The sequence below is a fragment of the Ambystoma mexicanum genome, chromosome 6q, assembly GCF_040938575.1.
Source record: "Ambystoma mexicanum isolate Mex_15411 chromosome 6q, UKY_AmexF1_1, whole genome shotgun sequence".
Classification (NCBI taxonomy): Eukaryota; Metazoa; Chordata; class Amphibia; order Caudata; family Ambystomatidae; genus Ambystoma; species Ambystoma mexicanum.
The window spans coordinates 1474378296-1474403018 of NC_090937.1; the positions used below are offsets into that span (position 1 = coordinate 1474378296).

Consider the following 24723-nt stretch of genomic DNA (forward strand, 5'->3'; position numbering starts at 1 on the left):
TAATTTTTAGCCAGTTGTAATTTCTACGCACATTCGAGATGTGCTCTCTGATTGGGAGGTTCAGGGCCATTCTGAGCGCATTGTTTTGCAGGGTTTGAAGTTTATTGATGATGTATTTGTTGGCGTCTGCATAAAGTGCATTGCAATAATCCAGTTTTGAAAGGATCAGTGCATTGGCTAGGATAATGCAGCTAGCTGGTGAGAGGAAGAGTCTGCATGCTTTGACAAGTTTACCAGTATAGGCAGTGGATGAGGCCAAGGAGTTCACTTGTTTCCTTAGGGACAGAGTGGAGTCCAGATAGAACCCAAGGGTCTTCACCTCTTTGGCGACGGGGATTATATTACCGTCAATGTTGAAGGAGCTGTAGTTGGAATCAAGTTCTTTTAGGTTGTTAGGTGAGAATAGAATGAGGATCTCTGTTTTTGCACCGTTCAGGCAGAGGCCATGGGTTGCCATCCATGACTGAATGAGGATGTAACTTTTGTTTACTAAAGCTGTATCTGTAGTGAAATTGCCCGAAAGGGGGATGAGGATCTGAGTGTCGTCTGCATAATTTATTATGTAGATGACACCCAGTCTGTCCGATTTGTCAAATAGAGGTTTAGTAAAGATATTGTACATTGTTGGCGAGACACAGGAGCCCTGTGGGACTCCACATGTTGTCTGGATAGGGTCTGCCGCGTCTGAGGTGGAAAAGACTTGCATACTTCTATTATCGAGAAAGGATTGGACCCAGGCTATAGCTTCACTTGAGACGTTGGAGGCTGGCGCTAGATGTTTGCAGAGTATTGCATGGTCCACTAGGTCGAAAGCCTCCGACAGATCAAGGAGGAGTAGAATAGCTGTGTTTCCTTTGTCGTTGAGCTCGTTGATTTGGGCTTTAAGATCTATAAGTGCGGTCTCAGTGCCGTGCTGAGGTCTGAAGCCCTATTGACGAGTGCCAAGAAGTTGGTTAGTCTCCAAGTATTTTTGGATTTGGAGATAGGCCACTCTGTCAATTATCTTCAGGAGGAAAGGGACAGTAGTGATGGGCCTATAGTTGGTGGGGATGGAGGGGTCTAAGGTTTGTTTTTTTAGCAGTGGGAGAACCCAGGACTCTTTTAAGCTGCTTGAGACTGTGCTAGATGAGAAGGAGGCGTTGATGAGTTTGGTGACAAAGGGGGCTAAGTCTCTGGCGGCATTCTTAATTAACTGGGCCCGGCAGCGGTCGCCTTTGCAATTGGAATGTTTTAGAGAGGCAATGATTTTTTCAGTTTCATGAGTGGAAACTTTAGCAAATTTGAAAGGTGTTAGGCTAGGTTTGGGCGTGGGCTTGGGCTTACTGGGAGTTTCGCTGATAGGGAGCAAGGATTTTTTCATTGTAATTTTAGATTGTAATGTTTTCACTTTGTTTGCGAGGGCATTTGGATATTGGTACACCATTGCTTGTTTTTGGGTACGTTATCGGGTGGTGGTATGGGAGATTCAAGTTCTCGTAGGATTGCAAATAATTCCTTTGTATTGGAACATGCGTTGGAGATTCTGTCGTTATAGATGTCTTTTTTAGCTTGGATGATAGCTTTCTTGTAGTTAGTAGCGCATAGTTTGAGTTGAAGTTTGTTTTCAGTTGTAGGGGTGTGTCGCCATACAGTTTCAAGCGTCCTTTTTTCCAGTCTCAGTTCTTTTAGGTAGGGGGTGAACCAGGTATTGATGTGGGATTGTTGTTTGCTTTTACGGTTCTTCAATGGGGCAACGGTGTCCATGGCTATGGCCATGGTGTCGTTGTATATTTTGACCATGGTTTCTGGGTCAGAGTCAGTTGGCAGGGCATTGATAGTAGGGAGGAGCAGGGGTAAGATATTCTCAGGTGAGATGTGTTTTCTGGATCTAGTGGGAACCGAGGGTGCCATTATTTTTTCCGTTCTGAGCATCTTGTTGAATGTTGGTAGAAATTAATGAGGAAGTGGTCAGTCCACGGCTGGGGTGTAATTTTGGTGAGAGTAGTAGGACAGTTGGATGTGGCTACCCAGTCTAATATTCTCCCTTTGTTGTGTGTGGGTGTGAGAACCTTTTGGGTGAGGCCGTGTCCCTCAAGCATAGTGGCAATAACTTGCGCTTGTTTGTCATCTGGGTCGTTAAGACCTAGGTTAAGATCACCAAGGATCATTGTCTGGGATTACTTTTTTGTGTTGCTCGCTAGGAGGCTGGATAATTCCTCTTCGAATAGGCCTAGCTGCCCTGGTGGCCTGTAAATGAGGTAGATAGGGTTTGGCATGGGGATATTGGTAGTTTAGCAGTTAGGAGTTTTCAGGATTTTAGGGTGGGCGGTGTTGTTAATCTTACATTCAGGTTAGATTTGGAGATGATGGCTAAACCACCGCCTCTGGCGGTCTAGTCTTAGTAGCTGGTATTCTTTGGGTATTGCTAGGGAGAGTGCTGGACCTGCTGCGTCATGTAGCCAGGTTTCTGTGACTGCTAGGAGGTCAAGGTTATCTAATGTAAGGAGATCGGCTATTTCCGTGGCGTGGGCCACGACTGATCTAGCATTGATCAGTCCTCCTGTTATGGAGGTTGTTTTAGGAAGGCAGTTGGTGTCAGAGGTAACCGGGATCGGATCTTTCGTTATGGTGCTAGCCGGTAGTTGTGGGTTAGGAGGCGTTGCGTTCCTGGTCTGGTGTTTGGGAATGGTGCAATGGTTCAAGTATGCATTAGTAGGTACCTGCGGTTCGTAGAGGGTGGAGAGTCTAGCGCGAAGTCTAGAGTTTCTATGGAGAGTAGGGCATGGTGCGTGTTTAAATTGGTCCATAGTTACTGATGTTAATTGTAGTAACAGCAGTGGGGCGTATGTTGATAGAATCATGCTAAAATGCATTCTGCTAAAGAGAAATAAGAAGCACAATGTAGTGACAGGCTAAAAGCAATTTCAAAACACAATGTGGCGGCAGGCTAGGTGCGACTATCAAATTACAATGTAGTGACAGGCTAAAAGCAATGTAAAGACACAATGTGATGGCAAGCTAGGTGCGACTATCAAATTACAATGTAGTGACAGGCTAAAAGCAATTTAAAGACACAATGTGGTGGCAAGCTAGGTGCTACTATCAAATTACAATGTAGTGACAGGCTAAAAGCAATTTAAAGACACAATGTGGTGGCAAGCTAGGTGCGACTATCAAATTATAATGTAGTGACAGGCTAGAAGCAATTTAAAGACACAATGTGGTGGCAAGCTAGGTGCGACTATCAAATTAGAATGTAGTGACAGGCTAGAAGCAATTTAAAGACACATATGGTGGCAAGCTACGTGCGACTATCAAATTGGAATGTAGTGACAGGCTAGAAGCAATGTAGTGACAGGCTAGAAACAATTTAAAAACACAATGTGGTGGCAAGCTAGGTGCGACTATCAAATTGGAATGTAGTGACAGGCTAGAAGCAATTTAAAGACACAATGTGGTGGCAGGCTAGATGCAGCTTTCAATGGCAGTGCACTTTCTGTGCATATGCAACTGTGTGGTAATACAATGAGTATAGCTAACAGGGATGATGCAGCAGATGGCTGGGTATAGATGGCATGTGGCAAACTTGGGTGGTGTGGTAAAGGTTAGCCACAGTTTGTACAAATGCTATGTGACATCAAGGGGATTAGCTAGTGCAATTGTAACAACAGTCAGCTTGAGGTATAGTCTAGCAATAATCAGCATGAAGTACAGTCTAGTGTCAGTCATCAAAGGTTACTGTGCAATAGTAAGGCAGGTAGTCATATAGCGAGATGCGGTATAGTTGGTAGAGTGTATAATATCAGGACATAGGTGAGTGGTATGGGCTAGAGTTGCAAGTTACAGTTAGCAATAGGTTTTACTTAGATTTAGGAGTCACAGTATGAGCTAGAGAGTGCACTGTGCAAGGCAGTAAGCAATTAGCAAGGTGTAATGACAGGCGACCAGAAGGTCTCAAGTAGATAATCGATAAACAGTGCAGGCAACCAAAGAGTGGATAAGGCTAGGCGGCTGTTGTGCAAACACAGAGTACAAGCAAAAAACAGTTTAGAGTCTAGTAGAGAGGCAGGTGTCACTGGTAGCTGTGACCATGATGATTAGGAATACCCAGGGCTTTAAGTGGGGTAAGAAATCGAGGGGGGGCCCTCATTTGGGGGCGTGTCTTGTGGGGGGCGTGGCCTAAAACGTACGCAAATCGTAAGGTATGCACACACATATATATGCATGTTATATATCTCTGTGCGTACCTTACTATGGTTTGTGTACTTTGCAAGCCATCTTTTACAACATATTTATTTCTATGTTTAGAAAAGATGGCTTGCAAAGTACACAAACCATAGTAAGGTACGCACACAGATATATAACATGCATATATATGTGTGTGTGCATACCTTACGGTTTGCCTACCTTTCAGGCCATTTTTTTTTTAAACATTTCGGTTTTATAAAAGATGGCTTTGAAAGTACACAATTCAAGCCATCTTTTATAAAACTTTGACTACGGACAAAATTGTCCGTCGGCAAAGATTTATAAAAGATGGCTTGAATTGTGTACTTTTCAAGCCATCTTTCATAAACCTCGAAAAATGTCAAGGAATCCCCAGGTTCGCCGAGGGTTAAAGACGCCTCGGCGACCTGGGGAAACAAAGGGACAGTAACTGCCTCTGGTGACCCCTCGCGCGAGAGGTCACCAGAGGCAGTTACTATGACTTACAGAAGTGGCAGCCAGGCACAGCATCGCTGTGGTTGGCTGCCACTTCTGTCAGATGCCTGACTTCATGGCAGGCGCATCTCCCGTCGCGGCTGCCGCCGCGACGGGTAGTGCATCCCGCCAATGTTGCGTGCAGTGGAAGGGGGGGCCCCGGCAGGGCCCCGGCTCAGTCCCACTTTTTGGAGACTGCCGGGGCCCGGCCCCGGCCCACTTAAAGCCCTGGGAATACCTGCTCAAGTATAAGGTTAGCGTTGTAGGTAAAATGTTAGCAGACTGTGGGCAAACATAGCAGAGTGCGACTTACGTGCTGCTCACGTGGTAGACCTGTTTATAGTGTTGTACTGTCATACAGATGTACAGTACGTGCGGGCTGTTTGTGGGTGGAGGTAGTCCAGAGAAGGCAGCAGTTGAGGATTAGTAGATGGGCCGTAGGGGTGGAGGGCGGGCAGCATAACTGGCCGATGGCCGTACGTCAGACAGGCACAGACAGGCCTGGTGCCTTGAACCAGTGCCTTTACCCAGAGTGCCGGCTAGCGCCTTCCGGCTATGCTGGGCTGGGCAAATGCAGGTGTTCCTCCAATGAGCAGCGATCAGGTTGCTAGGCAACCAAAGAACACAAGGTGGGGGCGGCCATTTTGCCGGATTCCATGTTGTTTTGCACGTGGAAAAATTGAATAAATGCCATAAATGAATGTCGGATATCGGGTAGCTCGAGGTGTAGAGGTCCTCTAGCAATGGGGAGCAGCAGTCAGCTTACCCAGGCATCTGTGGGGCTGGATGCCCTTCGGACTTGCTTTGGTCAGGCACAGCAGTGATTTATCAGCTGGTGAGGATCACCTGTTGGAGACAGTGCAGAAAGGGCTCCTGTCCAGCCGACGGACGTAGCGAACTGCAGCAGGCACAGACATGCCTGGTGCCTTGAACCAGTGCCTTTACCCAGAGTAAGTGAATCCTAGTAAACACCTATCAAATTCATGCTATCTATATTCAGTAAAAAAAATTGTTAAAGGGACGTTATGGTTAAGTTGTTCCACTAAAAACCTATGAAATTCAGTAAAAAAACATTGTTAAAGGGATGTTATGGTTAAGTTGCGCTACTAAAAACCTATGAAATTCAGTGAAAAAAACTTTGTTGGCAAGATTAGTAATATTGCACCTCCATTCTGTCTGCTGCGCACAATGCCTATGTTTCTACATGTGTACCTTATTATACTGGAAAAAACTTCCTAACATAATGCTATTTGTATCAATACAATGCTTAATCCACTACGTACCTCATGATATTGATTCCAATGATCCTTGACACTTTTTTTTATCAACATTACAATAAGAATCTCCCTTGTACATACTTTTCATGAAAAGCAAATGCACATGTGATGTCATCAGTGATGTCATCAATGACATTTGTGATGTCAACTTTTCGTAGCGCAACTTAACCATAACGTCCCTTTAACAAAGTTGTTTTACTGAATATATATATATATATATATAATCACACACACACACTCAGGTTACACCAATACCCGAATACACGCATTTATGTAAACCTGTGCATTTTTAGGCAAAGTCACAATTGTTAGAGGATATGTAGATGTTCCGAGGAACATTGGGTATTGGGTGACCTTTTGTGGCCTCTCTTCTCTTGTGACCCCCTTTTTAAAACTGTCCTTCAACACCCCCTCCAGCTCATACCCCCACCCCCCTGAAAACATGTGAGACTTGCTCTGTCCCTGGTAGCAAAACATGGCCATACAGTGGCATAGCTTTGGCATACTGCTCATTATTAATAGGTACAATCATTTGTTTACATTCATAAAATACATAGGAAATGTGTTCAGATGCCAGTGTGTACGTGATGGAATGGCATTCATTTTATTTTGCCAGTATTTCTATACTGCATGACAATAAATAAAAACGCTTGCATTTGGCAAATCTGTAAACCTGGGCAGGGAGACTGACACCGTGTGAGAAAGGCCAAGGTCTCCTGCAGGCAGGTACTGGGCAGATACCTACCTGTGGGGAGGGTAGTGGGACAATTGCAGTTGTCCACGGCCCGCACTGTGACTTTCTGAGGAGTGGTGCGCTTCGGGGGTGGTGTGGTCACTGCAAGCCGAGAAAAAAAGGGACAAGGGAAAAGAGAAAAAACACATTAAGGAAGCTGAGACAACCTTGCAAAAAACCAGAGTATAATGTATGATTTTATTATTAACAATGAAACTACTACTAATTATACAGAATAATCTACCTTTACGCTTAATTTGTGAGGAGATGGCATGTCACTGAAGAGTTGTGTCATATTCTTAAAACGTGCTTGGGGGCTACTTTATTCTGTATAATAATTACAAGCATGCTGATGCATATTCTGCACTTAAAGCAGCCAATGAGGCCTTGAAAGCATAGCAATGTGGTAGTGGACGTATGAAGATCTTTTCTTATTGGAAACTCTTTCTGTCTATTTGCAAAGGCCATTGCTCCTCAGAACATACAAAACACCTTTAAGGGCTTCATCGCCTCCTTCATGCTTTGCTTAAGCTCAGTGTGGACGGAAATCATAGCTAGAGAATTCTAATACATTGCCCATTTGTAATGACATAATTAAGGGGGTCATAATAACATTGCACAACTGTGATGTCATAACAGAATTGTATATGGAATAAAGTAAGCCCTACATACATTATTAATATATGGGAAGTAACCGGGGTCACAGACCTCTGAAATGACATATTCGTATACTCTATGGAAAGGGGTACTTTATTGCTTATAATCCATGGCCACAGTGCTATCCCCTTTAGTACCTGGCCTTTTGCGTGATTTAATGTAAGGGATCTTCCAGTTCTTGTTACATATAATCAATGTAGAATCTATTTAGACTAAAACAAACACTAATATGCAGCTTGTAAAATGCGTTGCAGTGGTGTAAAATAAATAACATATAGATTCATGCTCTCTTTTGTTAGAACTCCAGTAGTTCACGAAATAAACACACTACCATAAACAGTTTCCTATCTTTAACGGCTCTAATGTGTCACAGAAAGATATTTTAGAAGAAAGGAATCTGAAAAGTGTCTGATGTTTTTAATTAAGTGCTACAATGACAGCTGGAAATCTGTTATATGCTGGCTCATGTAGCGTGCATTGTAATGTCACACCCCAACTGTAATAACTGATTACAGTTGCAGTAGTGATGTCATTTTCTTATTACAGGTCAATAGTGCTATCACAAGCAGCCTGTAATAAGGACACTATTTACAGGCTTTAATATGGATATTGCAGGCTTCCATGGGTTATAAGTATTGTTGGTCACATTTCTAAGAAGTGATTACAGTTGCAGTAGTGATGTAGTTTTCTTATTACAGGTCGATAGTGCTATCACAAGCAGCTGTAATAAGGACATTATTTACAGGCTTTCCTATGGATATTGTAGGCTGCCATTGGTTAAAAGTATTATTGGTCACATTTCTACTGAGTGATTATAGTTACAGTAGTGATGTAGTTTTCTTATTACAGGTCGATAGTGCTATCACAAGCTGCCTGTAATAAGGACATTATTTACAGGCTTTCATATGGATATATCAGGCTGCCCTGGGTTATAAGTATTATTGGTCACATTTCTAAGAAGTGATTACAGTTGCAGTAGTGATGTAGTTTTCTTATTACAGGTCGATAGTGCTATCACAAGCAGCTGTAATAAGGACATTATTTACAGGCTTTCCTATGGATATTGTAGGCTGCCATTGGTTAAAAGTATTATTGGTCACATTTCTACTAAGTGATTACAGTTCCAGTAGTGATGTAGTTTTCTTATTACAGGTCGATAGTGCTATCACAAACAGCCTGTAATAAGGACATTATTTACAGGCTTTCCTATGGATATATCAGGCTGCCCTGGGTTATAAGTATTATTGGTCACATTTCTAATAACTGATTACTGTTGCAGTAGTGATGTCATTTTCTTATTACAGGTTGATAGTGCTATCACAGGCAGCCTGTAATAAGGACATTATTTACAGGCTTTCATATAGATATATCAGGCTGCCCTGGGTTATAAGTATTATTGGTCACATTTCTAATAAGTGATTACAGTTCTAGTAGTGATGTAGTTTTCTTATTACAGGTCGATAGTGCTATCACAAACAGCCTGTAATAAGGACATTATTTACAGGCTTTCCTATGGATATTGCAGGCTGCCCTGGGTATTATTAGTGACATTTCTATCATTATTTGGTTATGATTAGCATTGATCTTGTTATTTATATTATTATTACTATGAGCTGTATTCGTACATTTAGTATTAACAATATTGGTTTTATTACTATTTTTTTGAATATTATTACTACTATAACGTCTGCTAATATTATTAAATGTAGATAAGGGAAAAAAGGAAGCTAGATGATTCTCATCAAAGTACATTTTGCTATAGTTGAGGCTGCACACCCAACCATGCCGCAACACTGTAAGAGGATTCAATTCAACACTACAGCTAAGTCAACGCCTAGTCTATAATACTGAATGAAAACCCTTATTGATATATTTTTATGTCCAGTTCATGCGTTCTGGATGACTACCCCTATATAACACCCCTCTCTTGGAATCCCCCTGACCCCACTGAGCCAAGAAGTAGTTCTGTTTTACAAGTTAAAAGGTTTATTTGATAATTTAAACAAGAGATATATAGATCACACTTTATAATAAATTAATAATTGAATAGCACACTTAATCTGATATGATAAAGATTAATAACGGAGAATCTGGCACTAACACGCTTCTCTATAATCAATAAGGAGTTGACATGAAATGGATAAGGTAGCACACTGGTAAATAGGTACAGAAGTATAATGTGGTAGAAAATGCTTTATAGGGTTCAAGGAAATGCAAGGTTGAATGAATGAAATGCAGTATAGAAAATACTCAATATGATTTCAACAAAACAATGTAATCACTTTTCTCTGGCTATTCACTCCCCCCCTCTTTATGCAATGCAAGGGAATGGGAGGAAAGCACGCAGTTCTCAGAAATGCAATCAATGTAATCAGTTCAATCCCCCCCAAGCTTAGACAACAGAAGTTTAAAACACAGATAGGAGTTTTGAAAACACAGGCCCAAATGCTTTGATATGTGCTAGCAATGGATGAGAAATATGCTGGAAATGCTTTTTAATTCCCTTTCAGAGGTTCAGGGTGAGTGGTATCTAGTTAATATTAGTCCAGGCTCACACTAGCAATGAGGCCGGGATAGTTAACAGGTTAAACGAATTTCTGGCAAATGGAAGGCAAGCAGCAGCAGTTTTTACATGTGAAGAAATTTGCAAATCGCGGTAAAATTCGCGGATGCGTGTTCCGCGATTGCGGTAAAACTATAAGGGGTAGGAATGCGGTTCTAGGTTCGTAGGAAAGCCACTATTCTAACCTTTCAGATGAAAGTTATTGCAAGTCTCGGAGATATGAGCGATTTTGTGAAGGTCGTTTTTCAGATTTGAAATTTTAAAGTTCAAAAAGACAAGTGCAGCTTGCAACTAGCAAATCACAAGTGACAGCTTTACAAATGACAGGTGACAGTTAGGAGGCAGTTCTACTTAGATGAAATAGATTGAATTATATTATTTTAACTAAGAGATTGGTTCTGCACAGTTTTCTAGGTACTCACACTATATTCTTGAGTGAAATGGGCCACGCCACGGATCTGGTCAGGGTTTTAGACTGGGCTCTGGTCTCTCTCTGGTCTGGTCTCTAGTTTGGCTTTCTGGAGGTTTATGAATTTGAAGTCTGGATCTTTCCGGCAGAGCGTCCCGCTGCAGATGGATTTGGAAGGTCCCTATCTGTCCTGTCTGTCTGCTTTTATGTGTTTAGAAGGTGGGTGTGTTCTAGCATCACTGACCCTACCTCTCTCTCAGCTTCTAATTGGTCAAACTTCCATTTATCATTTGATTGGGGAATGAACTGTGAGTCAGAGGGATGTCATTTTATGGCTTGCAGATAGGACACTCCTCTGTCAGATTGCACACATTCTATATTTGATAATAAAAGACATATTTCAGAGTTACACAGTTGCTTGAAATTACATATACATGGTGTGGCTGAATTTAGCCATGTCTCTGTCCAAATCTGCTGTTTCTAAGAGCTTGCATTCAGAAATGGCACATAATGGACTTTTTAACTGATTTTTCAATTTCTGACATTGACCCAACTTTACATACATGTGTGCAGGGAGTAGGGACATTAACTGATGAAGTTTCAGATTTTTAACATGCATACATTTAGAGTTATATCCACTTTTCCGCTGACACCCCCCTGAACATGCCACCGGGTCGAAAAACCTCTTAAAATGTGGGCAGAAAAATCACAAGAATTATGGTATCATTTATAAAATTTTCACATGTCCGCACCATGAGTTATTAATCTTTTTCTAAACAATATTCTGGCTACAAAGGGGTGTGGTTTTCTCTCAGCACAAGGTAGAAATACTGGTTAATCCAGTTCTGCCAAGCCAGCTTGCTCTCACAGGCAGTGCCCCTCCCAGCTCCTGCCAAGAGGAAGCTACATTTTACGACTGCGTAATAAAACCTTTGCCTGAGTGAAGAGGGCTTTGTTCACTCTCCTGCAGAGCACAGGTAATTCAATTATCAGATAGATGGCATATCCTTAGTGTGGGCAGCAAAAGGAAGGTTGGCCTGGGAACACAGTGGTGACTCAAGTTTCACTCCTGATGGGGGTAGCTGCCAAGCAAAATCAAGTTCCTTAAGCCAGACCTTCAGCTAACTGGCAGGTTTTTTTGTTGCTTTTTAACTTAACTTGCAATTTTACACATGCAGCTAGGATGCTGAGTCTAAGTGCAAAACTATGACATTTCAACAGTTACAAAGGCATGTGATACCAAACATAGGTCACTCATTTAATCTAAACATTTTCGATTTTAGTGTCTTTAAATCCAGTGCAACTTAAACTGCTGCAATCCACAGCTCAGCCAGTCTTGTTATAAACCTTGTCTTATGATCTTCATTTCCCAGATTTTGTAGGCACACAAAACTCCATTCTGCCAAATGTCTGCTGGTGTTCAGTAAATATTTTGCACATATTGCGATGTTTGAAAATAGGCATTTTGACTTGCCTTCAGGGAAACAGAGTGGTTTTAAAACGCCGGCTTTTGGATAGTGGTGAGTACTGGTACTGCACCCATTTTTGGGATTTAAGAAATGAATTCCCCACAATTCTAGGTTGCATTTGGCAATCAGCATTTCCATTCCCAATGGTTTCAGACTACTGTGCGGGTAGTCCAATGGTGGTTTTAGGCAGTGTCCTTCTGTGCCCATAACATCGGCAAAATGAGTGGCAGCCTATTCTTCATGCATTTCCCTGTGCATTTTCTGGGAAGCTCTGGCCATCATGAGGTTTTCCATGTCAGTACTGCACAGTTTTGAGGTAGGGCTCGGATGCATGGGTAAATACATCCCACAAGCCCCCCTCTTGCGATGGCCATTCTATTTCACGAATGGGACTCGCAAGACCTGGGATGTTTCCTCATCTTCTTCCAATAAATGGCACAGTTCAGCATCTTTTCCTCCATCCGGTACTGATCGATCAGTTCTCCTCGCCAGTCCTGATGGGAGTATTGGGCGGTCCACTGGGCCCATTGGATCTTCGTTCCCGGTCTCCGGATCGTCCTTCTTGGTCATTCTTCATGGTTTCATCTCTCCTAGGATGATAAAGCAAAAGCGGCAATATCTACTCATAGACGATTTTTTTTTTTTTTCCACCACTGTTGAGATAGTGGGGCAGCATATGCATTTTATCATAACGAAACATTACATTCTTATTTTAATAAAAACAGTATGACTAAGAGACAGTTTCATACAAATCACAGTATGTTAGAGACTAGATGTGGTATGTTTTATGATTGGAACTGAATTAGTCTGATACAGTACCCGCTAGGATTCCAGAGGATTCCTCCAGTTGTTGCAGAGTGTGCCTGGGATGGCAACATTTCAACTGGTTTATGTGGACCCACTTGTCTTCCCCCTCTGCCGAACCGCCTTTGGGGATGCGGATCTTGTAGGCCACAGGGGAGATCTTATCGACGATCTCAAAGGGTCCCTTCCATGTAGGCAAAAATTTGCGCTGCTTGGCCTGGTTCCTTTGGAAGTTGTATAGATAGACCCGGTCTCCCACCGGATATTCCTTCCTGGAAGTTTTCAGGTCATAATGGGTCTTCATGCTATCAGCCGATCTTTCTAGATTCCGCTGAGCATAAGCAAAAGCATGTTGGAGGCGTTTCCTTAAATTCTCTACATACTCATGAGTAGTGGAGGCATTTATCAGTGTCTGCTCTTGGGTCCTGTAGAGCAAATGCTGAGGAAGCACCATCTTGCGTCCAGTCATCAACTCAAATGGTGACATTTTGGTTGCAGATGAAGGGGTAGATCTGATGGCCATTAGGACCAGAGGTAATCGGATATCCCAACTTGGCCCAGAATCTGCCACAAACTTCTTTAATATGCTCACAATTGTCCGGTTATATCTCTCTACTGCCCCAGAAGAAGCTGGTCTATAAGCAATATGCAGCTTTCTCTTGACCCCCAGTATCTCCCACATCTTTGTCATTACTTCACTGGTGAAGTGGCTACCTCTGTCTGACTCAATCCTTTGAGGTAGACCAAAACGGGAAAAGATGTGGTTAATCATCAAGGCAGCTGCAGTTTCTGCCTTGCAATTTGGGGCTGGGAGACATTCCACCCACTTGGTAAACAAGCATGTCACAGTCAACATGTACTTATTCCCCCTAGCCGAGCGAATCACAGGGCCTACAAAGTCGATTTGTAAATCTGACCATGGCAGTGTCATTCCCCTCTTTTGTAAAGGCGCCCGGTGTGTGAGGGATGTCGGCTGAAATTGTGCACACACAAGACAACCCTTCAAATATTGGTTGAGGTCCTGGCCCATGTGTGGCCAGTATGCAACCTCTCTTAAGATTTCCAATGTTGTGTGAAACCCCCTATGACCGGCGGTGGCCGCATCATGGGCGTGACTTAACATCAGGCTTCGGAATGAGGTAGGAACCACCCACTGATCGTGGCCAGCTTTGGATTTCCTTACCAGCAAACCGTCTTGGATTCGGAACATTTTTGGACATTTCATCAACACTCTTAGGTCCTCTTTCCCAATGTAATCGGTATCCGTCAGGGGAAAGTTCTCAGGGTCCTCAAGGTGCTGGTAAAATTTACCAATTATTGGATCCCCCTTCTGAGCAGTAATCAAATCAGCATCAGGGGTCTCCTTACTCCATTGTGCAATTGAAAGGTCGTTGTGAGCATTTGTCTGGGACCTAGTGATAGCAGTGACCTGGATTTCCCCCAACAGGGACTCAATCTCAATTAGATCCCCTTGGATGGCCCCGGGCTTGGCCAACTGATCAGCTAAGTTATTTCCAGTTTTGTCTGGTCCCTCTACTTTGGAATGACCCTTGATCTTCTTCCAATAGATGGTCATCTCGTTCGAGGTGACCAGATCATCAATGTTTTGGATCAACTTCCCATGTTTCAAGGGTTTGTTGTTAGCACATAACATGCCTCTGGTTTTCCAATTAACCAGGTGCTCCACGAACCCGTTCCGTGCATAATCCGAATCTGTGATTATGACCAGTTCGTGGAGTTGATGTTGGACAGCAGTGAGGATGGCCTGATGCACAGCCATCAATTCTGCCACCTGACTACTTCGGGGACCAATTGTGTATCCAGCGGAGGGTTCTGGGGACTCATTCACCCATGCATTCCCTACGCCGGCCACCAGTTCTTTCTCCCCGTTGTTGTCAACATGGTAAGAGCATCCATCCACATAGACAGTGGGCATTCCCTCACACTTGTCTTCTTCAAAGACCTTGTGTGGGGAATTAAGGTATGCCTCCATGTTGTCCTTGATTTTTAGACTTTCGTCCTCGAGACAGTTTTCTCTGGCACAATCATGCAAGTCAGCCAGACCTTGCGCGAGGGGACTCTTCTTGTTTTGGCCATATCTGACTTCCACAGTAAAGCCTTGCATTGACAGAATCCAGGAAGTAATTCGGGAATTACTCACATTTCCGGCCCGGATTCTGTCACTTTGGAGATATTGCAGAGGCTGGTGTGGAGTCTCCACTATGATGTGTTCCCCCTGGATAAACGGGCGGTAATTCTTCAATGCCCACACCGTTGCCAGGAGTGCCTTCTCACAATCGTTGAATTTTTCCTCCACAGAGGATAAAGTTTTGCTCGCATAGGAGATTACTTTATTGACCTTGTCATGCTTTTGATATAATACTGCTGTCAAGCACGTATTAGAGAACCCCGTCTCCAGGAAGAACTCCTTGTTTCTGACAGGGTAAGCTAGGCAGGGCGCTTGTGAGAGGCTTCTTTTGAGTTGTTTTACTGCCTCTGCCTGTTCTGGACCCCATTCCCACTTGACCCCCCCCTTCAGGAGATGAATCAGGGGTCTGGTGATCTCTGCGTAGCCCTCAATGAACTTTCTGCTGTAATTAGTCAGTCCAAGGAGGCTCCTTAGTTCCCGCAGAGTTGTGGGGTCTTTCAGTTTCTGAAGTGCTTCCACTTTCTTTTCCTGGGGACAGAGACCCTGAGGAGTAATCTCATGCCCCAGGAAATTAACACAGGTTCTACACCACTGTGCTTTCTGAAAGGAAAGTTTTGCTCCGGCGGCCCTCAACTGCGTCAGAACATAACGGATCTCCGCTATGTGTTCCTCCACAGATGAACTTTTGATGAGGACATCATCTACATCAGCCAGGTTACCCCTTGCACCCAAGTCGGGCATGGCCTTATGTAGGAAAATATTGAACTCATTACCGGAGTTAAGGTATCCGAAGGGAGTCCGGGTCCATGTGTATTGCTGGCCCCCAAAGGTAAAAGCCAGTTTGTATTGGTCCTCCCTACTGACAGGCACGGTCCAGTATCCATTGGTCAGGTCTATTGCAGTGAATACCTGTGACCCCTGAATCTGGGCCAGACCTTGGTCAATGTAGGGCAGAGGCCATCGGGAAGTATGGACCCGTTTGTTGAGCTCCCTAAGGTCAGCACAGAGTCTCCACTGGCCGTTTGGCGTCAATATTCCCAGCACCGGATTATTGAAGGTGCTGTGGACGGGACGGATTATTCCCCGGGACTCAAGGTTCTTAATTATTTCAGTAAGGGACTCCATTGATGCGAGAGGCAAGCGATATTGCTTCACAAACACTGGAGTCATGCCAGGGTCCGTGGGGATTGTTGTGGTGTGGATGTCGGTGCGACCACAGTCATATGAGTCTACCGCAAAGAGATCTTGGAAATCCAAGAAAACTTGTTTCAACTTTTGCCTTTGTTCCAGAGTCACACAGGCATCAGCTAGGTTGACTCTCTCTTCCACCATCTGCCTGAAGCCTGGAAAGACTTCTGGTTTGGCTATCTCAGCGGCCTCCTCCAACTGGGTGGAGAAGTCCCTGGTCAGAGTGCTGATTTGGACCGGAGGCTTCAGGTGGGAAAGGCAGCCCTCATGTACCTGGAAAATCACCTCATCCCTCCTGAAGTCACAAGTCACATCTTCCTTACCATAGGGGCAGGAAGTGTACACCAGGAATTTCCCCCCATGCCGGGTAAAAATCCTGTCTGGTGTTGTATTGTCATCACTGTCACTGTCAAAACAGTCCTCGGGGATTGGTCCTAACAGTTCGTTACCTAAATCCATGGAAAAATGTCGGTCATCAACCGCCATTCCAATAATGGTGCCTGCAGCTAGAGTAACACTCTTTAAGTCGCTGTTATCCACCTCTATTGGAATGGTGTCATGTTCTAGGTTGACTAATGGAGTTGGGTTTACCCCCAACCCTTGCTGTTGGAGAGAAGCATTTAGATGTATGTAAGCATCAGGGTTTTTCAACTCTTGTCCCCTTTTAACTTTCACTTCCAGGGAGAATTGTCGGGTCCTTTCTGGGATGGTGACTTCCTCTTTAACCTGAATTTCAACTGCATAAGGTAGCAATTGAGCTGACCTAAATGCTTTTTCTGGATCATCAAAGCTCATGGGATTATCCGCTAATCGGGACCAAGCTTTGAAGTTTATTAGGTCCAAACTAATGGCAAAGCGATTGAGAATGTCACTGCCTAAGTAAAAGGCGGCAGTGACGTCTCGCACGACCCAACAATTATGGACTATGCTCTTGTTGCCAATGGAGATTTTGAGCATACACCTGCTTGGCAGGAGATGTTTTGAATTGGGTGCTTCCAGGTCCATTTCCCATTTGTCTATCAGTTTGAAGGTGGGAATGGCTGGATCTTTTGGAAGTTGGCGAAACATGGCTTCGCTGATGAAGCTCTTACCGTTGTTCACACACACTCGAGCGAGAACAGAGTCCTTCCCATCATTTAACTGAACAGGGATGAACAACTGCTCTCCAATTTGCTGAATATCAGCCAGGCTTTGAGCTGATTTCACATCTTTCTGGACTATAGGAGTGGGAGTTTCAGATTGTGGATTGGTATAGAATTTCAGAGTGTTTCCTTCCAGCGTGGAATACCACTTTAAACTGGAAGGAAGGTTGATTTTCAGAAATAGAGAGGACCCCCCATCACTAGTCTGTTGTCCTACTGCTATTACTGTCACGTCTGGAATCTGGTTGTTCTGGAAGTGAAATTCTACTTGGTCAGATTTTTGTTCAACCATGTGGCATGTGCCGTTTAAACTAACATGGTTGACACTCTGTTTTAATTTTATGGGTCGGCTAGTCTGGGTCCAGAGGACCTTGTTTACGCAATCTATTAGGGGTGACAACCTTCTCAGGAGGTCATTCCCTAGTAAACAAGGGGTGCCCTCTGGGGTCGCAACTATGACCGGGTGTTTCAACTTGTGTCGCCCGATCTTAATGTCCAAGTCTGCAGTCCCCTCAACGGGAATTTCCTTCCCGTCAAAGTTCTGCAGTTGTCCAGGAAGAGAGGTGAGAGGAATTTGGTAATCCTCTCCCCTTCCTGCATTCAGTTCATCAAAGGCCCTTCTGGACAGAAGGGTAGCTTGAGATCCAGTGTCCACCAGTGCCGAGATTGTACCCTGCCCCTGTACTTGTACCGGGGCATAATATCTTCCCTCCTTCTCCTCAAGGGGGCACAGATAATGTACATTTTTGGACAACTGGTGGGCTAACTTTCTGGTTTTGGACATCGCTAGCGAAGAGATTTGGGCAGAATTCTGTGGAGAGTCTTGGGAATCTGAAAGAAAAAGTTGGCAACTGGAGATCAGAGCCATTGTGGGTTCCCCTGGTTCCGGTTCTGGGCCGCCCCCCCCTTTTTGGAGGCAGTCACCAGGATGGGTTTGAACCAGGGGATTTTCTTGCTGTTGGTTCTGGGATGAGATGGTGGGTGGCGGTAGCTCAGTCTCCACATCTCCCCAGTCTGGATTTGCATCCCTAGGGACCCATTTTTCTTTGGGAGGAGTTCCCCCCTCTCTGAAGGAGAAGATCCTTTTCCCAGGATCCTCTGAGGATCCCTCTCCCTCAAATTGGAAGATCTGTACCTCCTCCTCAAACTGAGTCTGTTTGGGTCTTTTGTTTCTCCTACCCCCCCTCTGCTCCTTAGGAGGCAGACTTTCAGGGGCAAGAGATTTTGTTTCCGGTTCCTGGGTTTCCAGGGGCTGTTTACAAGTGAGGAAGGAAGCTTCCTCCAAGGCTTTACACCCCCCTTCCCTTTGTGCCTCCTCCCTGGGAACCGGTGAGTTATCGGGGTGCTGCCCCCGTCATTGTTCTGGAGCACCAGGTCCAGAGTTGGGTGCGTTCTGCGCCGGCACGCCCATCTGAGGGTTCTGCTGAGCCCTCAGTATGTGACCCAGATCCCGCGCCATGTTTTGAACCTGGCGCTCTAACTGGGAAACCCGCTCAGGCTGATACGGGGCCCTGTTTTCTCCCCTGGGCTGATCCCGGGAAGGGTAGCTGTCCCTTCTTTGGTAGTACCCCTGGTTGGGAAGATTTGGGTACCCCTCCACCCTTGGCCTCCCCTCTCCCGGATTCAGTGGTCTGGGCTCGGGGAATTGGGGAAAGAAGGATGGATGATTTTGGGGTTGGAAGTCGGGTGGATATCTGGGGAAAAAGTTCTGCCCAGGGTTTGGTAAATTTCTGCCCTCCTGTGGGAAGTTTGGAGGGAAGTTCCCTGGGTTAGGTGCTTGGCTGGATCCCCCCCCCTGGGCTGGAGGAGTCCACACATAACCCAGGATGGGTCGATTTCCCTTGTAGCGAGGACTTACATAGTCAGGAGAGCGAGGGACCCCATTTGTGGGGCTGCCTCCCTGGCTCCCTGTCTGTGACTGGCCCGAGGACCTTCTGGGCCTAGCATTATTAGGTGCAGGTAGGTTTTTAGGCCACCCCATCTCCAAATCCAAAACGGGGGTGACCTTTACCTCTGCCACCTTGGCAGCAGCAGGGGTGCTGTTGGCTTTGGGGTTTTTCTGGGCATTGCTTTTATTTTCTATGGGCTTCTGCACCTCATAGACCCGGGTAGCCTGTTCAATGACCCAGTCTAAAGATCTTTTCTCATGAAAATCCCTCACGAGCTGGGTCATGATATATTTGGGCAAGGCATGGAAAAACGTATTTATAAACTCTCTACTATCTGTGCGCACCCTTCTTGTGGTCTGTGCAAAAGCACGCTTTAACTCCTGCACAAATTCTTGCGGGGCCTGATCCTCCCCACATTGCAAATTGTAGGCTGCCTTGCGAGCCTCTTGAGGATTTCTGTGAACAGAAAAATGTTTCAGGATGGCCGCCTTATAGGTGGACCATCTTAAATGATTTTGGTCCTCCAGCCCCGCAAAGAAACTGGAGTATTCCGGGGAGAAGGTCCACTTTACATATTGAATGCAGCTTTGGCTGTCCTTCAAATGGAAAGTCTCCATCATTTGTTCAAACAACTCTAAGTGCTCCCAAACAGAATACTTAGCGTTCTTATGGTAAGGCGTGATGACGCTCCTGATCGCCTTAATCTGCTTTAAGGGGTCCTTAAGCAAGGCCCTTTTTGCCTTATTGGCCTTTTTGGTTCGGGTAACCCTTGTCCATTCTTCCTCGGACTCAGAGGCACTGCTCCCAGAGGTTCCCGTCTGTTCTTCCAGGTTTTCCCGGATTCTGCGAGCCTGGGAATGGCTGGCAGAATGTGGGGACCTGGTCTCCTGTGTCCCGCGCAGTTCAGAGGAGTCTTCAGATTCCTCCTTGCTGCCAGGATTTGATGGGTACCCCCTCCACTGACCTAACTGGGCAGAGGTTTTCAGGATGCCCTTAATGGGCCTACTCTCCCGGGGTTCCCCATTGAACTGTACTGTACTTGGGTGTCCATACCCGGATGACCACCCCTCCATTCCTGAGTGGTACTGGCCTATGAGCCCCATACTCTTAGCTGGATAGTAATCTGCCATCCCTGTGGCCCTGTGCTCATGTGCGCCAGGGGACATGGGGGTGGCAGAGTCCAGGGACTGAGAGGTATGAGGGCCTCTGGTACTAGGGCTCCTGAGGTTATGCTCCGGAGTTTCCATTTCCCAGCGAACCTCATCTCTATCCGCCCCTGCTCCCTGTTGCAATGCAAGAGCCTGCATTTGTGCCTTCAGTTCCTCAGTTAAGGCCTTACTAGACTCTATCAGTCTCTCCTGCATCGCTACCTGTTGTTGGAGCCTATCATTGTGTTGACAGAGGGCCTCATTTTCCCTCTGTGCTTCCTGGTTGGTCCTGGAGAACTGGGCCAGTCTTTGCTGCAGGAGGGTTACCTCCTGAGCTGTGTCCCTATTGGCCTGCTCCTTTCTTGCTAGAGCATCCTCTACCCTCCTGGTGTGCTCTAACAAGTTCTGGTGTTCTTTTTGGAGATCACCCAGTCCCTGGTGGGCCAGGTGATTTTCTTCCATTTTTCTTTTTAAATGGCAGACTTCCTGGCCTAAGGCATCTCTTTCCTGACTAAGAGCCTGCATTTGTGCCGCCAGGTCGTCCCTCTGCCTTTGAAGGGCACCAGCTTTCTGGCGTTCTTCATCAAACTCTGCCTGGGTATCCAGGTCTTTCAAAATCAGCTTGTTGCTCTCTACCTTCACTCTATCTAGATGACTTTGCAGGGTGGCTACCTGCTCCGTGCATGCCCTGTTAAAGTCTAATTGTTGCTCCAGCTTTTTCTGGCTCTGCAGTAAGGAGTCCAAACTGTCTTGGTGCTCCTTCTGCAGGGCCAGAAATCTGGTATCCTGGTCAGCCTTTTCCTGTTGCAGCACATCCATATCCTTCTTTATTTTAATGATGTGCTGCCTACTATCATCTTCTGACTCCTGGCTCCTCTGCAGCCTCTGCTCAGAAGAGTCCAGATCAGATTGGGCCTTCTGTAATGCCATCTGTTGCCTATTTGCCAGATTTTGGCTTTCAGCACATCTATCCTGCATGTCTCCCATATATAGGTACAGGTATGCTGCTATCCTGGCAATCTTATTGTGTTCCTCTTTGGCTTTAGGAGCCATATATAGTTCACTCAGGGCCACATGTAAGGGACCCTGATCTCTATATATATCTGACCCTGTTTCAGTGACCTGTTGTGTGATGGCCTGCAACCACGCATCCTGGCCCTGTTCGGTCCATTCACCTCTCACAAAAAGCTTATGCAAGAGGTGCTCTCTGGCTATTTTCATGTCTACTAAGGTCGTCATTCTAGAGATTGGTCTCTGTCCTGACTTACAGAAGTTTGTATTTTATTTTTGCAGAACAGAACTTTTCTTGGAGTGTCCCTTTTGAGGAATGCTTCACAGCGTAATGCAGCGTGGTGATCCGACCGGATGTATGTATCCCGTCAGTTAGCACACTGTATTAAGCTGCACAAGTGGTATTCTAACCCAAACGTCCGGCTCGAGCCCCCAATTTGTAAGAGGATTCAATTCAACACTACAGCTAAGTCAACGCCTAGTCTATAATACTGAATGAAAACCCTTATTGATATATTTTTATGTCCAGTTCATGCGTTCTGGATGACTACCCCTATATAACACCCCTCTCTTGGAATCCCCCTGACCCCACTGAGCCAAGAAGTAGTTCTGTTTTACAAGTTAAAAGGTTTATTTGATAATTTAAACAAGAGATATATAGATCACACTTTATAATAAATTAATAATTGAATAGCACACTTAATCTGATATGATAAAGATTAATAACGGAGAATCTGGCACTAACACGCTTCTCTATAATCAATAAGGAGTTGACATGAAATGGATAAGGTAGCACACTGGTAAATAGGAACAAAAGTATAATGTGGTAGAGGATGCTTTATGTAAGCTCAGGTGGATGCAATATTCAATGAATGCAGTACAGAAAATACTCAATATGATTTTAACCAAACAATGTAATCACTTTTCTCTGGCAATCCCCTCCCCCCCTTGATGCAAGGCAAGGAAATGGAAGGAAAACACACAGTTCTCAGAAATGCAATCAATGTAAATCAGTTCACCCCAGCAAGCTTAAAGAAAACAGATAGGAGTTTTGAAAACACAGGCCCAAATGCTTTGATATGTGCTAGCAATGGATGAGAAATATGCTGGAAATGCTTTTAATTCCCTTTCAGAGGTTCAGGGTGAGTGGTATCTAGTTAATATTAGTCCAGGCTCACACTAGCAATGAGGCAGGGATAGTTAGCAGGTTAAACGAATTTCTGGCAAATGGAAGGCAAGCAGCAGCTGATTTTACATGTGGAGAAATTTGCAAATCGCGGCAAAATTCGCGGATGCGCCGAGCGCTATTACAGAGGAACCGCAAGGACTATCTCTATCGTTTTGGGGTCCTAGGAAAGCCTAGGATCTCAGCTTCCAAATGAAAGTTATTGCAAGTCTCTAGCCCAAACGGTTGCGGAGATATGACCGATTTACTAGAGGTCGTTTTTGGTTTTTGCAAATTTTAAACGCACACTTTTTCAGCTTTAAAAATGATGGCAGAATAACACAATTGCTAAGCTGCAGTTCTACTTAGGTTAAATAGATTGAATTAGATGAATTTAAACTAAGAGATTGGTTCTACACAGTTCTGCTGGGTACTCACACTATATTCTTGAATTAAATGGGCCTCGTCACGGATCTGGTCAGGGTTTTAAACTGAACTCTGGTCTGGTCTGGTCTGGCCTCTGCACTTCACAGTGATCTGGGTCAGCTCTCTCTGCTGGTCTGGGTCTCTCTGGGTACAGCACTGCTTTCTCTCTGGTCTGGTCTCTTAGTTCTGGATAGATTGAAGTCTCTAGTTTGGCTCTCTGGAGGTTGATGGAGGTAAAGTATGGATTTTTCCGGCAGAGCTTCCAGCGGCAGATGGATTTTAAAGGTCCCTATCTGTCCTGACTCTCTGCTTTTATGTGTTTTTGAGAGTGGGTGTGTGTGTTGCATCACTAGACTTGCCCCTCTCACTTGTCATTGGTCCAGCTTTCATTCCTCCCCTTGATTGGGGAATGAACTGTGAGTCAGAGGAATGTCATTTTATGGCTTGCAGATAGGACACTCCTCTGTCAGATTGCACACATTCTATATTTGATAATAAAATACATATTTCAGAGTCACACAGTTGTTTGAAATTACATATACATGGTGTGGCTGAATTTAGCTATGTCTCTGTCCAAATCTGCTGTTTCTAAGAGCTTGCATTCAGAGATGGCACATAATGGACTTTTTAACTGATTTTTCAATTTCTGACATGGACCCAACTTTACATACATGTGCGCAGGGAGTAGGGACATTAACTGATGAAGTTTCAGATTTTTAACATGCACACATTTAGAGTAATATCCACTTTTCCGCTGACACCCCCCTGTACATACCACCGGTTCTAAAAACCTCTTAAACTGTGGGCAGAAAAATCACAAGAATTATGGTATCATTTATAAAATTTTCACATGTCCGCACCATGAGTTATTAATCTTTTTCTAAACAATATTCTGGCTACAAAGGGGTGTGGTTTTCTCTCAGCACAAGGTAGAAATACTGGTTAATCCAGTTCTGCCAAGCCAGCTTGCTCTCACAGGCAGTGCCCCTCCCAGCTCCTGCCAAGAGGAAGCTACATTTTACGACTGCGTAATAAAACCTTTGCCTGAGTGAAGAGGGCTTTGTTCACTCTCCTGCAGAGCACAGGTAATTCAATTATCAGATAGATGGCATATCCTTAGTGTGGGCAGCAAAAGGAAGGTTGGCCTGGGAACACAGTGGTGACTCAAGTTTCACTCCTGATGGGGGTAGCTGCCAAGCAAAATCAAGTTCCTTAAGCCAGACCTTCAGCTAACTGGCAGGTTTTTTTGTTGCTTTTTAACTTAACTTGCAATTTTACACATGCAGCTAGGATGCTGAGTCTAAGTGCAAAACTATGACATTTCAACAGTTACAAAGGCATGTGATACCAAACATAGGTCACTCATTTAATCTAAACATTTTCGATTTTAGTGTCTTTAAATCCAGTGCAACTTAAACTGCTGCAATCCACAGCTCAGCCAGTCTTGTTATAAACCTTGTCTTATGATCTTCATTTCCCAGATTTTGTAGGCACACAAAACTCCATTCTGCCAAATGTCTGCTGGTGTTCAGTAAATATTTTGCACATATTGCGATGTTTGAAAATAGGCATTTTGACTTGCCTTCAGGGAAACAGAGTGGTTTTAAAACGCCGGCTTTTGGATAGTGGTGAGTACTGGTACTGCACCCATTTTTGGGATTTAAGAAATGAATTCCCCACAATTCTAGGTTGCATTTGGCAATCAGCATTTCCATTCCCAATGGTTTCAGACTACTGTGCGGGTAGTCCAATGGTGGTTTTAGGCAGTGTCCTTCTGTGCCCATAACATCGGCAAAATGAGTGGCAGCCTATTCTTCATGCATTTCCCTGTGCATTTTCTGGGAAGCTCTGGCCATCATGAGGTTTTCCATGTCAGTACTGCACAGTTTTGAGGTAGGGCTCGGATGCATGGGTAAATACATCCCACAAGCCCCCCTCTTGCGATGGCCATTCTATTTCACGAATGGGACTCGCAAGACCTGGGATGTTTCCTCATCTTCTTCCAATAAATGG

General features: G+C 44.6%; 1 protein-coding gene across 1 annotated transcript in view; it reads right to left on the minus strand.

Moving 5' to 3' along the window:
* Positions 1-24723, minus strand: part of LOC138516789 (T-cell surface glycoprotein CD8 alpha chain-like) — a 179522-nt gene that overhangs the window by 103429 nt on the left and 51370 nt on the right. The window contains exon 3 of the mRNA XM_069632187.1: positions 6703-6792. Coding sequence (XP_069488288.1) covers positions 6703-6792 — 90 coding nt within the window. The remainder of the gene's footprint in view (positions 1-6702; positions 6793-24723) is intronic.